General features: G+C 38.4%; 1 protein-coding gene across 1 annotated transcript in view; it reads left to right on the top strand.

The window, feature by feature from the left end:
• LOC127450774 (rap guanine nucleotide exchange factor-like 1) overlaps positions 1–14283 on the top strand; it is a 56246-nt gene that overhangs the window by 35259 nt on the left and 6704 nt on the right. Inside the window, exons 5-14 of the mRNA XM_051715121.1 lie at positions 584–696; positions 1596–1763; positions 1997–2094; positions 2522–2644; positions 3925–4103; positions 5196–5286; positions 6397–6447; positions 8196–8283; positions 12006–12070; positions 12589–12643. Of these exons, the coding sequence (XP_051571081.1) occupies positions 584–696; positions 1596–1763; positions 1997–2094; positions 2522–2644; positions 3925–4103; positions 5196–5286; positions 6397–6447; positions 8196–8283; positions 12006–12070; positions 12589–12643 (1031 nt within the window). The remainder of the gene's footprint in view (positions 1–583; positions 697–1595; positions 1764–1996; positions 2095–2521; positions 2645–3924; positions 4104–5195; positions 5287–6396; positions 6448–8195; positions 8284–12005; positions 12071–12588; positions 12644–14283) is intronic.

Below are 14283 nucleotides of genomic sequence, written 5' to 3'. Positions count from 1 at the left end.
TCATATAAAACAGCACATGAAGACCAATGTCCCTGAGTCTCATGGCTTCCTGAAGTGCAACATTAGTTGTAAAGTATTAAATCAGGCACTTGTAGTAGCCCATTAAGAGATTTAGAACCAGATGCTGTCCTGTGGAGGACTGGTTCTGTCTGGGGATTAATACATTTATGTGTTGGGTTACTGTGATTTTGTCATTAAAAGCTTCAAATCAGGGCGACAGTCTTTCTCATAGACCTTTAAGCTGTTGAGACTAGAATTTAAGGTATTTTGTTTTCTCTCTCATAGGAAATTAGTAATGGTCTATTTGGTCTGTCTGCATATTTAAATTTGCACTACAAGCTACTTAAAGTTGAAGCTCTTGTGTTTAGCTTATTGGAGTTTACCATTTCTTGTTGTCCAGTCATAACAAACACCTCATGACTAGTCCTTAAATACCTTGTCCATACATAGAGCATTTTCCATGGCTATTGGCATATTTACTCAACTAATTTTAGATACACACTGTTAAAAATTGTCTTTCGGAGACAAATGGATTATTTTATTATTTACAAATGAATAACTAACTGACGTGTTTTTCATACAGGGCGGAGGAGGACAAGGAAAGTCGTAAGAAGCAAGTACGTCCACTCTTCCGACACTTCAGACGAATCGATGCCTGCCTGCAGCCCCGAGAGGCTTTCCGCGGCTCAGACGAGAGTACGTTACAACCTGCGTTTTAATAACACGATTAAATATTACACGTTGACCACAGACCGCTTTATTTCCATTGTGTTTGCTTAGCGCTGCCAAAACACCCATGAGAATATTTAGTGATTATCGTATTCATCCTTCTTTGTAAAGGTGCCAGATTACTTCCACTTCATTCAGACCAGTATGACAAATCGGGTCACAGGGTAGCGTCTGCCAAGTTTTATAGATGCAATGACCTCATCTGATGGAATGGAGCTCTTTGTCAGGGCAGTGGCTCAAGCCAAGCTAAGTGATTTCCCAGAACTTAATCAATAGGCAATCTGACAGTACAAAAAGCTGCTGACCCTGAAGCTTCCAGTGACCCGCTTTCTGCTTTTGTTTATGTGAAGCTGTGACTGGTGAATGGAGAGGAAGCCAATAATTTACATTCTTACTACCAATCATAGCTTTGTTCCTTTATTTAACTTGAATTTGTAAGGAAGAGAGTGATACAAGGAAATAGTTTTTGTGTTTTAAGATGACATGTTTTAGTACATGGTATGTTGATTTTAGATGTAGGCTTTTAACCGAAAGGTTGGGGGTTCGAACCCAAGAAAGAAGGATCTATCAGCTAACACCACTGTGCTTTTGAAGCTATTTGAACGGGGGAGTGTCTCTTTAATAAGTGTAATGTAAGTTGGTATGGTTTGATGAATGATTTATAAGACAAATCATGTTGCCTGGAGGTCCATTTCTTGATTGTATTTTGCATCGTACAAGCAATCTAGGAAATTTAGCTTGGATGGCTGCCAAAAACTTTTCAATACAGGAAAAAACCTTGTGACAGATTATCAATAAATTGAGGATAAAGTATACTGTATGTTGGCTGTTAGGAAAGCTGTGTTGACTGTCTGGCCCTTTTTCAGTCTTCTGCAGGGTCTACACGCCAGATCACTCATACGTGACTATTCGAAGTCGTCTGTCGTGCCGCGTTGGAGAGATCTTGGCTCTGGTGAGAGAGAAGCTCCAGTATAGCGAGGATCAGCCGACCCAACCTGCCAACCTCATACTGGTGGCCGTCACCTCATCTGGGGGTAAGAGTGCTCAAAGAGCCATAGAAAATTGGAGAGCTATAACCAAGTCTCTCTTTGTGCATTAAAACTCCAAATACAGCATCATTTGTAAAGCTTTTGTAAAGCCAAGACAGTATATTATGATTCAAACCTCAACCTTGGTGTGGGAAGTGTCAATGTTTGGAGACACAACAAGTTTGGGGTTGAATCCATTCATCTACTTTAACATCACAATCTAATCTGTGTTTGTTCAGAGAAGGCTGTGTTCCGTCCCAGCGATGAGGCAGTTTTCACCACCCTGGGCGTCAACACCCACCTGTTTGCCTGTGAGCCCTCAGAGCTGGAGAGCCTGGTGAGAATCGTGGGCGAGAAACGTGGCAGGGGGACAGTTTTACCAATCTAGATTATGGTTGTTATTTGGTAAACGCCGTAAACTACAATAAAGTTAAAAACTTACAGTACGGGTTTAGAAAGCATTGAATTGGCATTAAGTTGTGTCTCAAATGTTTTGAATCCTTTCACAAGTCAGACAGAGATTTCCAGCTATTTAGAACAAAACTGAAATAAAGCTGTACAAGACAGTCCAGCTTCACTGTGAAAATAATACTGTAGATAATGATAAAAGAAGGTTCTTTGGATGTAACCAAATATTCATTACAAGGGGGACCAAATGTAATCATCATTGAAAACCCTCATTGACCACTTTTCAAAAATGGGTTGCCCCTCAGTGTCTATGGTGGACACAGCCCTGTTCTCACCCTCATATTTGTGTAATTTAGATACCTCTTCCAGAGGAGATCCATTGGTCGCCAGGCGACAGCAAACTCCATGACATGAGCGCAGAGGAAGTGGCCAATCAGCTTGTTGTGTTCGACTGGGAACTCTTCAGCTGTGTACACGAGGTCTGGACACTACAGCCCCCAAACTATCAGTATCCAGCACTGTTTCACTTCACATAGACTTTCACAACCTTTTTTAAAACTACTTTGTTGCATTACACAGAAAATATTAAAGTATTTAACAAATGATTATCAACCTGCTTCTAAAATATTTTAAAAATGTTTAATTGGCAGATTTAGAACTACTTAAAAGAGCAGAAGAAAGATTTATTCTTAAAGTGCAAATGCCCTGCGGCCTCTACATGAAACTTTTATAATAACTGCCATTTTTTTTTTTTTTTTTTACTTAGGTTTTTAAATGTTTGTGGTATTTAAAACACTATTAAATTATTTTTTCAAAAAGGATTTAGTGATTTTAATATCTTTTTATGCCAGAGTTTCATTCTGAATTAAAGCTAAATCTTAATTTGCCACTATGCAGTTTTAATTGGTATATCCTATGGTATACTTTGCAGTTTTCAATTGATAATCCTTGTTTTTTATGCTGTTTAAAGGAGTAGTTCACCCTAAAATGAAAATTCTCTCATCATTTACTCACCCTCATGGCATCCCAGATGTGTATGACTTTCTTTCTTCTGCTGAAAACAAACAAAGATTTAGTTTCAAACAATGCAAGTGAATGGTGACCAAAACTTTGAAGCTCCAAAAAGCACATCAAGGCAGCATAAAAGTAATCTTTGTACATCTTGCCCTTGCAATCTCTAGGCACGATCATGATTTCAAGCTCGATTACACTTCCTAGTGCTTGACACATTCGCTAGGAAGTGTAATCGAGCTTGAAATCACGATTGCCAAGGAGACTGCTGAAGTCAAGATTTATAGTGAAAGAGGAGTTGTATTTTGGCCTGTTCTCACCCAGAATTGATTGGTTCGCTTTAGAAGACATGAGTTAAACCACTGGAGTCATATGTATTACTTTTATGCTGCCTTTATGTGCTTATTGAGCTTCATAGTTTTGGCCACTATTCACTTGCAAAGCATGAAATTACAGAGCTAAGACATTTTTCTAAAAATCTTTGTTTGTGTTCTGCAGAAGAAAGAAAGTCATACACATCTGGGATGGCATGAGGGTGAGTAACTGATGAGAGAATTTTCATTTTTGTGCAAACTATTCCTTTAAAGGCTTAGCCTGTGCATCAGGAAACTGGCTTTAAGTTCAAGGCCAGTCGTGAAGCAAAGGCCATGTATAAAACAAAAACACTTTATGACGTTATGTAATGTTTTCCCTCTGTCTTTGTTGCTGTTCGTGTTTGATTTTGTTTAATTTGGGTCTGTTTGAACAGGTGGAGTTTGTATGTTACGTGTTCCATGGAGAACAGGCTCGCTGGCGCCCCCTCAACCTGGAACTGATACTGCAGCGATGCAGTGAGGTACAGCACTGGGTCGCCACGGAGATCCTGCAGTGCCATTCCCTTCCGAAGAGGATACAACTACTGCGCAAGTTTATAAAGATTGCAGCCTTGTGAGTATGCATGTGCTTTATATGAAGATGTTTGAGTGATCTAAAACTGCTTATAGAAGGGGACACATATGGGAAACTGGATTTTCCATGCTCTTGTGGAATAATATATTATGTAGATGTACTCTAGCATTCACAACGCAAAGCTCCCACCCCAGGCCACCCAAATAATTCATTGAAAGTTAACTGCAAAAATGAGTCATCCTGAAATTGTTGTGGTATTGACGTCAGATTCGTGAGCATACTAACATATGACTGCCCACTTTTAAACTACAGCACATATTCAGTATTTAACAGTTTGGAGGAGGTGTTGCTACTCATTTCATATGCAAAGTGGTTAACTAATCACAAAATAGTCTTAAAGGTACAGATGCAAAAACAGCCTTTTTATTTTGAGGTTTAAAGGAATATTATACCCAAAAATGTTAATTCTCTCATCATTTACACACACTCATGCCATCCCAGACTTTCTGTCTTCTGCAGAACACTAATGAAGATTTTTAGAAGAATATCTCAGCTCTTTAGGTCCTCACAATGCAAGTGAATGGTGGCCAAAACTTTGAATCTCCAAAAATCACATAAAGTCAGCATAAACATAATTCTTACTATTCCAGAGGGTAAATCTGTCGACATTTATAGAAAAAAAGGACTTAAATATTGATCTGTTTCTCACCCACACCTATCATATCGCTTTAGCAGATAAGGATTTAACCACTGGAGTCGTATGGATTACTTTTACGCTGACGTTATGTGACTTTTACAAATTCAAATTTCTGGACACCATTCACTTGCATTGTACAGAGCTGAGATATTCTTCTAAAAATCTTAATTTGTGTTCTGCAGAAGATAGAAAGTCATACACAACTAAAATGGCATGAGGGTGAGTAAATCATGAGAGAATGTTCATTTTTGTGCAAACTATCTCTTTGAAATGGTCATGTAAGACTAAATTGTCTCTTTATGCTAAAATAAAAATAGTGCTTTCAAAAATGGTCACATGTTAAGCACACAACATTTTAATGCACAAACCTAATACATATAGGTTTGTGCATTAAAATGTTGTGTGCTTAACAGTTGTACGTATGTATGTTTTAGATGTAAACAGCAGCAGGATCTGCTGTCTTTTCTGGCACTGGTTTTGGGACTGGACAACCCTGCAGTCAGCCGCCTACGTCTCACCTGGGAAGTGAGTACATTTGTTTCTCACTTTCCCTAATACTTTCACGCATATGGTCACGTACACACTCTTTAGCACCTCTGCATACACTTCGTTCCTAAGAACCGTCGAGTGTTATTCCTGGCAGGAGGCTATTAGCAGTTGTCATAGCAATGGCACTGAATTAGCAGTGCTTTTTGAGAGGAAATATTTCCATGTCCACCTGTATATTTAACGCAAATGTTTTTTTTTTCTAAACAGTCAATAAATATGATTTCATCCAATTTGCTAATTTAATTTATGTGAAAAATAAGAATATCGCAAAAACAATTTGTGAATAAAGCAATGTTTCCATCCCATGTGTTCAACCTCCTGAGACCCCCGCGTGACTGCTGTGTGCATTTTGTGTGCATCATCAAATCACTACCAACCATGTTCAAATTTAATTTTGCATTATAAAATTCTGAATGTATGTACTGATTATCTTTGACTTCATCTTTATCAGCATGCTGATGCATGGAAAATAAATGGATTTTTTAAAGTGCCATATCAAAGGAAACAAGAGATGCTACTCTTTACATGTTTAAACAAAAAAACTTAAAGAGGTTTCTTACCAGAGGCACTTTTGTTGATGCTGCGCCCGTAGTAGCGCTTCCTGGAAATCAACGTCATGCTGTTATGTCACCTGACGTGGTGCGCCAGAAGTTTAAACTTTAAATGGCAGTGTAATGTCTTTTGAACAGTATTCATTCATTTAAATTATGCATTGTGTATAGCGAAGCCAAAATACAACGTCCACACTTGTGGACGCGGGGTCGTGCAAGGTTAAGAGAACAAAATCGTCACTTATGGGGAAATTGGGTTAAGTTGAAGCCACTGTGGCTCTATTTCCACCTCAAGCGAGCATAAACACTTTTCATGTGCATTTTGGAACATCTTAGTGTTTCCATCCAGCATTTTTTGTATGTGTTACCCCATAATTTGCATAAAAATACATGGATGGAAACCAGCTAATGCTCTGTATCTTCATCACATGTGTTGCATATATATTGTTTTTCATGCATCATAACTGTGGTTTATTTTGTTAACACGTGAAATACATCACTTCCTGATTGTGTGTGTGTGTCTTTGTTTTGGCAGGGTTTGCCGGGAAAGTTCCGGAAGCAATTTCAGCAGTTTGAGAGTATTGCGGTAAGTGTTTAGTCAATGTAAAAATCTCATATCATTTCTCTTAGAAAACAATGACATTAAATGGAGATCAAATGGAGAATTTTGCTTAAGTCTCCTGCTTCAGATATTTCTCCTGAGAAAAGACACCAGTCATCAGGATCTCCTGTAGAGTTTCAGCTCTATACTCCTACTGCATTTCAACAGCTGTCTCATTAGTTTCTATTTTTATTTCTCCTAAACAAATTAGCAGAAACATCTCAAAGTTGATACTCATATATATACAGTATATATATATATATATATATATATATATAACCCCAATTCCAAAAAATGTGGGACAGTATGAAAAATGCTAATAAAAACAAAAAGGAGTGATTTGTAAATTATATTCACCCTTTGCTGTATTGAAAGCACTACAACTACACATTATATGATGTTTTACCCAGTGAATTTAATTGTTTTTTTAAAATGTACAGTAATTTCAAATCAGATGATTGCAACACACTCCAAAAAAGTTGAGACAGGGGCAATTTAAGACTAATAAAAATTTTATGAGTTGAAATAACAAGGCGATGTGAAACAGGAGATGTTAAACAAGTGAGGCAATCATGTCTCTAGTATATAAGGAGTCTCCAAAAACAGCCTAGTCCTTCAAGATCATTCGAGACTTGTCAGTTTGCCAACATATGCTTCAGCAAATAATCCAGCATTTTGAGAACAATGTTCCCCAAAGACAAATTGGAAGAATTTTTGGGCATATCACCCTCTACAGTGCACAATATAGTTAAAAGATTCAAGGAATCTGGTAAAATCTCGGCGCTTAAAGGGCAAGATGAAAACCCACTTCTGAATGCACATGATCTCTGATCCCTCAGACGTCACTGTCTTAAAAAACGGCATTCATCTGTAATGGATATCATGAACATGGGCTTGGGATTACTTTAGTACATTTTTGTTAGTCAACACCAATTGCCACTGCATCCACAGATGCAAGTTAAGACTTTACTATGCAAAGCAGAAGCCATACATCAACACTGTCCAGAAGCGTTGCCGACTTCTTTGGGCTCGGTCTCATCTTAGATGGAAAGTAGAACAGTGGAACTGTGTTTTTTGGTCTGAAGTCCACATTTAAAAAAGTTTTTGAAAAACTAAGTCGTTGTGTTATCCGCGCCACAGAGGAAAAAGACCATCCAAGCTGTTATTAGCATCAGGTCCAAAAGCCAGTGTCTGTATGGGCCAGGGGTGTGTCAGTGCCCATAGCATGGGTAACTCACACATGTGTGAGAACACCATGAATGCAGACAGATATGTACAAATTTTGGAGCAACATATACTGCCATCCAGCACTGTCTTTTCCAGTGACATCCCTGCATTTTCCAGCAGGACAACTTCAAACCACATACTGTCCGGATTTCTAGTGCATGGCTGTGTAAGCAGAGAGTGTGAGTGCTAGATTGGCCTGCCTGCAGTCCTGACCTGTCTCCAATTGAGAATATGTGGCGCATTATGAAGCACACCATACGGCAACAAAGACCCCGTACAGTTGTGCAGCTAAAGACCTACATAATGGATGACTGGGGGGAAATTCCACTTTCTAAACTTAACAGACTTGTGTCTTCAGTGCCCAAATGCTTAATAAGTGTTATTAGAACAAATGGTGATGTTTCACTGTGGTAAACACTCGACTGTCCCAACATTTTTGGAGCGTGTTGCAATCATCTGATTTTAAAATACTGTACATTTGATGATAATCTTTGTGTTTGAATCAGGACCCATCCAGGAACCACAAGTCATACAGAGACCTTCTAGCCAGCCTTAGAGCCCCACTCATACCATTCACTCCACTACTGCTAAAGGGTGAGTCTCTCTCTCTCACACACACACACACACACACACACACACACACACACACACGCACACTACAGTTGCACTACAGAGTGGTTTCAGTCTTCCCCCAGCTGTTGTCCATATGTGTTCCTATAAAGTCCCCTCCTGCCATGGCTGCCTCTCTGCTGTCTGATTCAAAGTCAGTCTAAAAGACCCCACCTGGTTAATTAACACCCCTCTGTTCTGCAGCCTCTGTATACAGAGGACTGCGGACCCCCTGCAGGGCACAACATACACCACTAATCAACATACAGCACACACACACACACACACACAGTTGCTGCTGCTCATTAAATTTTTCACTATATGTACATATTGTTTTCTGAAATGTACACACACAGTTATATACTGGTGCGACACTGAAGCCTCTAGGCAAACTTAAATTTTGCAAATGTATTTACTAGAGCTAAAGCCCCTAAATAAAGATAATTCAATATAAATCAAATAATTATAATTATTATGTATATAACAATTCAGATTGAAATATATTGCATTATTGTGGCAGTGTAAAGCATTGATTAGACAACACAAAATTTGGCTTTAGAAGTCAACATTCTACTGTTTCTTTTATTCCCATATCATTGAACATAAGACTACAGTCCACGGCACTCAATTTTGCAATTGAGTTCGTCAATCTGCCCTGTTCTCACAGGACGTGTTCTTCTTGCATTCCATTGGCACTATTTTTAATAGTCATCTATGTACATACCTTATGTGTTTGACGGACGCTTTCGGAGCGTGTCACTGGTTTTCAGCATCAATAATGCTGCGTTTTTAATTGTGTCAAATTAAAAGTAGTTGTGTCTTTGAAAATCGTGACTCGAGATCCCTGCATTCTGTTGTGCTCTGTCCGGCTGTCAAGAACACGTAGCAGTGCCTGACTCTCATTCTGTGTCTGTGCTGCTTGTGAGGTTTGTTGAGGTGCGCTGACTGCCCCCTGCTGACGCGTTACAGTTATAGAGTTACTGTAATGTACTTCAAGCTAGAATAGTTCTGATGGTAGGAAAATACAGACTTTTATTATGGAATTTACATATGGGTCAAGAGGAATGATTAATTGTTAGTAAATTTTTTTATATAATTAATTGCACTAAATTAAAACGTTCGATCGACAGACTTAGTGTTTATCTAGCTATCTAAATTAAGATATATTCAAATAAAGCTTACCTATAAAAAAAATTGTTGCATAGTATAATAATGTACGTGTGTCCTCATCAATGTACACACACACACACACACAAACACATACTACATGCATCCATACATAGGCAGCTGTTCTATTCTCCGTGCTGTCTGTTTCCTCTCTCTCTCATGTCTGTTGAGACTTTCTAGTGTCTGTCTCCTTCCCTGTAGGTGTTCATGACTCAAGCCTGTCAGGATCAGTTGAGCATCAAACTCTTTGCTGAGCAGTGCCTCTGTGTTACAGTCTGAAATATAGTGCAGAATAAGTTTCACACAGACAGTAGAAACATAAGCTGTAGAGTTTGGCTATAGAAGGATTAATGCAGGTTTAGTAGTGTTGGGAAGTCAGATATATTTGAGCAAATTGGTTTGTTCATACGGTTCCCTTCAGTGAACATGTTAAAAAAATGGATTCACTGATTAATTTGAATCATTTTTTTTTTCTTCCCTTTTCTCCCCAATTTGGAATGCCCAATTCCCAATGCGCTCTAAGTCCTCGTGGTGGTGTAGTGACTCCCCTCAATCTGGGTGGCAGAGACTGTCAATCCGCACATCTTATCACGTGGCTTGTTGAGTGTGTTACCGCGGAGACATAGCGCGTGTGGAGGCCAACGCTATTCTCTGCGGCATCCATGCACAACTCACCACGTGCCCCACCGAGAGCAAGAACCACACATTATAGCGACCACGAGGAGGTTATTCCATGTGATTCTACCCTCCCTAGCAACCGGGCCAATTTGGTTGCTCAGGATTAATTCGAATCATTAACCAAAAGTGTTCCCAGATGTCCCTTTTTGCATTTCACATGTTCTTTTTTGTAGCAAAAATGAACATGACTTAGGTCTAGCATATGAAGCACAGGCTGTAGAATGAAATATGCTGTTCTATCTAAAAGTTAATTCTGTTTGGGTTGCTTATATTGGTGTTGAGATTGCACTTGTGCTTTAATTATCACTGTGAATTCAAAAAGTATTCCATAAACTTCTTTCTAAATTTGAAATAAATTCAGTATGCAGTATACATGCTATTTACTGTAATATGCCTATTTCGTTACCCTTATGGTACAAGGATTACTGACAGATATTTGTCAAATTTGCAGTATGCAACCAGAGCTAACTAGTGCAAACACTACTACCCACAATTATATGTTTATATCTCCAAACATTCAGGAATGTCTGGTATAATCTTAGTGAAAAGCAATAAATATGTTATACCACTCATCCGAATGGAGTCATTAGTATTCTGGTGATTCTGAGTCCCCGATGTTTAACGTTTTCAAACATTGCAATGTCATGAGACCCCTGGCAATTATGAGAGCGGCTAACCTGAAAGTGTAAATTGGACTGAAGCTGCTGGGATAAAGATGTTGGAATGGTGTTATAAAGAAGACAAACGGTGTTGTTTTTGTCTAGAAATGTGCTCTGAGCTGAAATCCCAAAGTCTGTTCGATGGGAACACACCAGGAGTGCATATGAGTACATTTTCTTATCTGCGTCATAAATTTGGAATTATACTCTCAAATATGTTACAAATCAACTAAATGATGAGCGGCCATACCAGAGTTTAGTGACTACAGTAGTGACCTTGAAAAGAGCTGGAGAGGTTGTTTGGCATTATATTTTTTGTAGTGGCAGGGCGAAATGTGACACGTGTTGCATTTTTAATGTTTGGTTATTTGCTAAAACCACATCAGGCTTCGGGGAAGCAGGTCAGGATGTTAGCCATCCCCCCTCGATTCAAGTTGCTTTATTAGCAGAGTAAAAAAAACAAAAAAAACTTAAGTAACATTTAGGCATGAGTAATATTTCATACACTTGCATATACATTTACTGCACACACATACTTTACATATGCACTTTATATAATAAAATCTAATAATAAAGTACAATAAATATATTATAATATATTACAAATAGTATTATAATATTATAAAATATATTATATAATAAAATAAGCAATGAAATTAAAACAAATCAAATATTAATAAAATAAAATTATAATATAATAAATACAATTAAATTACAACAAATAAAATATTAATAAAAAAGTAAAAATATATATATTATATAATATAATACATATTATTAAATGAAAAAAATCTAATAATATTATTAATAAAATTAAAGTAAAAATAAAAGTGTTTCATGTTCCAAGATCTCTACAGCATCACCTAAATTCATCATATGCCTCATAAATGCATTTAGTGTGTCTAACGTTTTACTTTTGTCTCATGTTACTCCTGCCGCTCTGCCTTTCTCCATTTCTCTCTTTCACTCTCGAATCCATTCTCTCTTCCACCAGACCCAGCCCCGGCACGGACAGACCACGGATCATGACATGATGACTGTTCACTTCACCTTCTCTCTTTTTCTTTATTCTTGCGTGTGAATGTCAAGCTTCAGCTCTGCAAGAAAGATGACGTCTGGCTGAACGAATGATGGCATGATGTCATTACATAACTGCTCCCTTTATTATGCATTCACTCTCTCTCTCTATCCCTCTCTCTGCAGATCTGACCTTCCTCCATGAGGGCTGTAAGTCTTTCCATGGGGAACTGGTTAATTTCGAAAAGATGGTGAGTTGGCACATATTAAGGAAGTAATGCTCTCCTCACACACACACACGCACAGATGCTGATCTAGCTAAATGAGGACATACTTTAGACTTACATTGTTTTTATGTAAAGCTACATTTTATTTACTAGAGACCCTAACCTGGACCTTAAATGAAACCTTTTTAAACTTAATTCATTACAAAAACATTTACTTTATGAATCATATTTATTTCTGAGGTCAGCCCCAAAAGGAGGATTTCTCAGATTTTGTTTGACATATAAAATGCCTGATTTAGCTCATTTCCGAGGATAATTTTGTCCCCAATGCATAGCTAAGTAACTATGACTGTAGTATCCATGAGTGTGTTTCTTGTCCATGAGTGCATGCAACTGAACTGTCATGTATACAAAGGTTTTAACCAATAGAAGATATCCTATATGGCTAGTTAGTGGCTGCAGGTACATTATTTTGTTACTTTACACCAATAATGGAGTACGTGTCATTCAAGTATCTCTCTCTTTCTTTCTTCCTCCCCCAGCACAAAGTGGCCGAGATGGTTCGAAGCATCAGGCGGTATAGGAGCACTCAGCTAGGTACAGTATTTATCTCCATACACACACATACTCAAACATTCATTTACAGACACACACACACACACCAGCCCATGTGCACACCCACAGATAGACAGTCATTGGCCTGTCAAAAATGATTAGTGCAAAACTAGAACATGTCTCCACCCACTGACATAACGACATACCTACAGTACATGCACCTGTCTGCGTGTGTTAGTTCTAAGAGAGTGCTGCTCTACCCTGCCACAGCCCATCTGTTTAGGACAGCACAGCTTCGAGGGCCACAAGCCATGGGGCACCACTTCAAAACACACACACACACACACACACACTCACACTCACTCACACACCCAGCATATGTATACACAAACACATGCAACAGCTGGGCAGTGCTTCAAAACATTTATGCTTGCAGACAAACAGTCTGTGCTACTGCTGCTACTTTGCTTCGCTTAAACATGCAATAACTTGTTCATTATTAGTCTTTATACTGCTATTCTCTGTTCAGAATATGGTCGAGGTGCCTTTTGCACTCATCTTAGACCAGTTTTGAGGGATTTAGAGAGCTTCCATGCTGAAAGAGCAGCTTAGACCAGCATAAATTTCCATGCTGGTCGAGCTGGTTTATACTTGTTCGGCGCTGGTGCAGCTGGTTGTCATGTTGTTCACCAGCATAAAAATGCTTCATTTTGATGAAGCTAGTTGATCATGGGACACCAGCATACTAGCAGAATCCCATGCTGGAGAACAGCGTCCAAAACATAACACATCTAATCTACATTTATTTGTGGCTATTAGTTTCACTGAGTAGTGTTTTGGAGTCTAGATTACATAAGTCACGCAAACAAAAAATGGTTTCCATGGCAACCATGAGGTTGTGCAATGTTGAAAAGCCATGACTCGGTAAGCACCTACGCAACCATCGATTCATATTCTGCATGGCCTGCCTTGCCTTTAAATACTCTGCACCATTACACCCTGCAAAATATTACACCCTGCAAAATATTCCTTCCTCTCTGTGGTGTTGTTTGTTTTGAGGTTGCCATGCATAATTTTGTCATTATCGCGATCATTTTCAACCCTGTTTCTATGATCATCAAATTATAAACACAAAAACAAATGAATGCAGTTGAGATAATGGCTTTTGAGAATATTTATTAAAGAGATTTGATTAAGATGTTTGGAATGCAGAAACTTTTCTCCATAGTGACTATTACAGTATTTTTATAACATAGTTTTTTTTGTTTGTTTTTTTTTTAACAACAACCATCCATCCACAATTATCCCGTCAATTTATTTTATTTTCGGCCTTTTTATTGGAAAGACCCATGGTGATACAAAGATGGGCTGAAAAAGGGGAAACGTGATAAGAAAATGTTCTATAGACCTTATTCACGCTAGCGCCATCTTTGGTGGCAGGAATGAAAACGAGGCTGTGAGGGATATACTCACCATCTCTTCAATGGCACACATGGTATAAATCTGTATGAAGTTCCTAGAGCCTATCTGATTTTTCACAACTCATGTTGTCTGGAGTTTTTTGTCTAATGAATGTTCTTGGAAAGATATTTTTTCAATGTTTTGTCCGCGGAATGATCCAAAAACACTTTAAACTGCAGTACAGCCCATTGAACAGAATGTACATCTATCCCTCACAGCCT

The sequence above is a fragment of the Myxocyprinus asiaticus genome, chromosome 13, assembly GCF_019703515.2.
Source record: "Myxocyprinus asiaticus isolate MX2 ecotype Aquarium Trade chromosome 13, UBuf_Myxa_2, whole genome shotgun sequence".
NCBI classification, from domain to species: domain Eukaryota; kingdom Metazoa; phylum Chordata; class Actinopteri; order Cypriniformes; family Catostomidae; genus Myxocyprinus; species Myxocyprinus asiaticus.
This window is presented reverse-complemented; position numbering and strand designations above follow the sequence as displayed.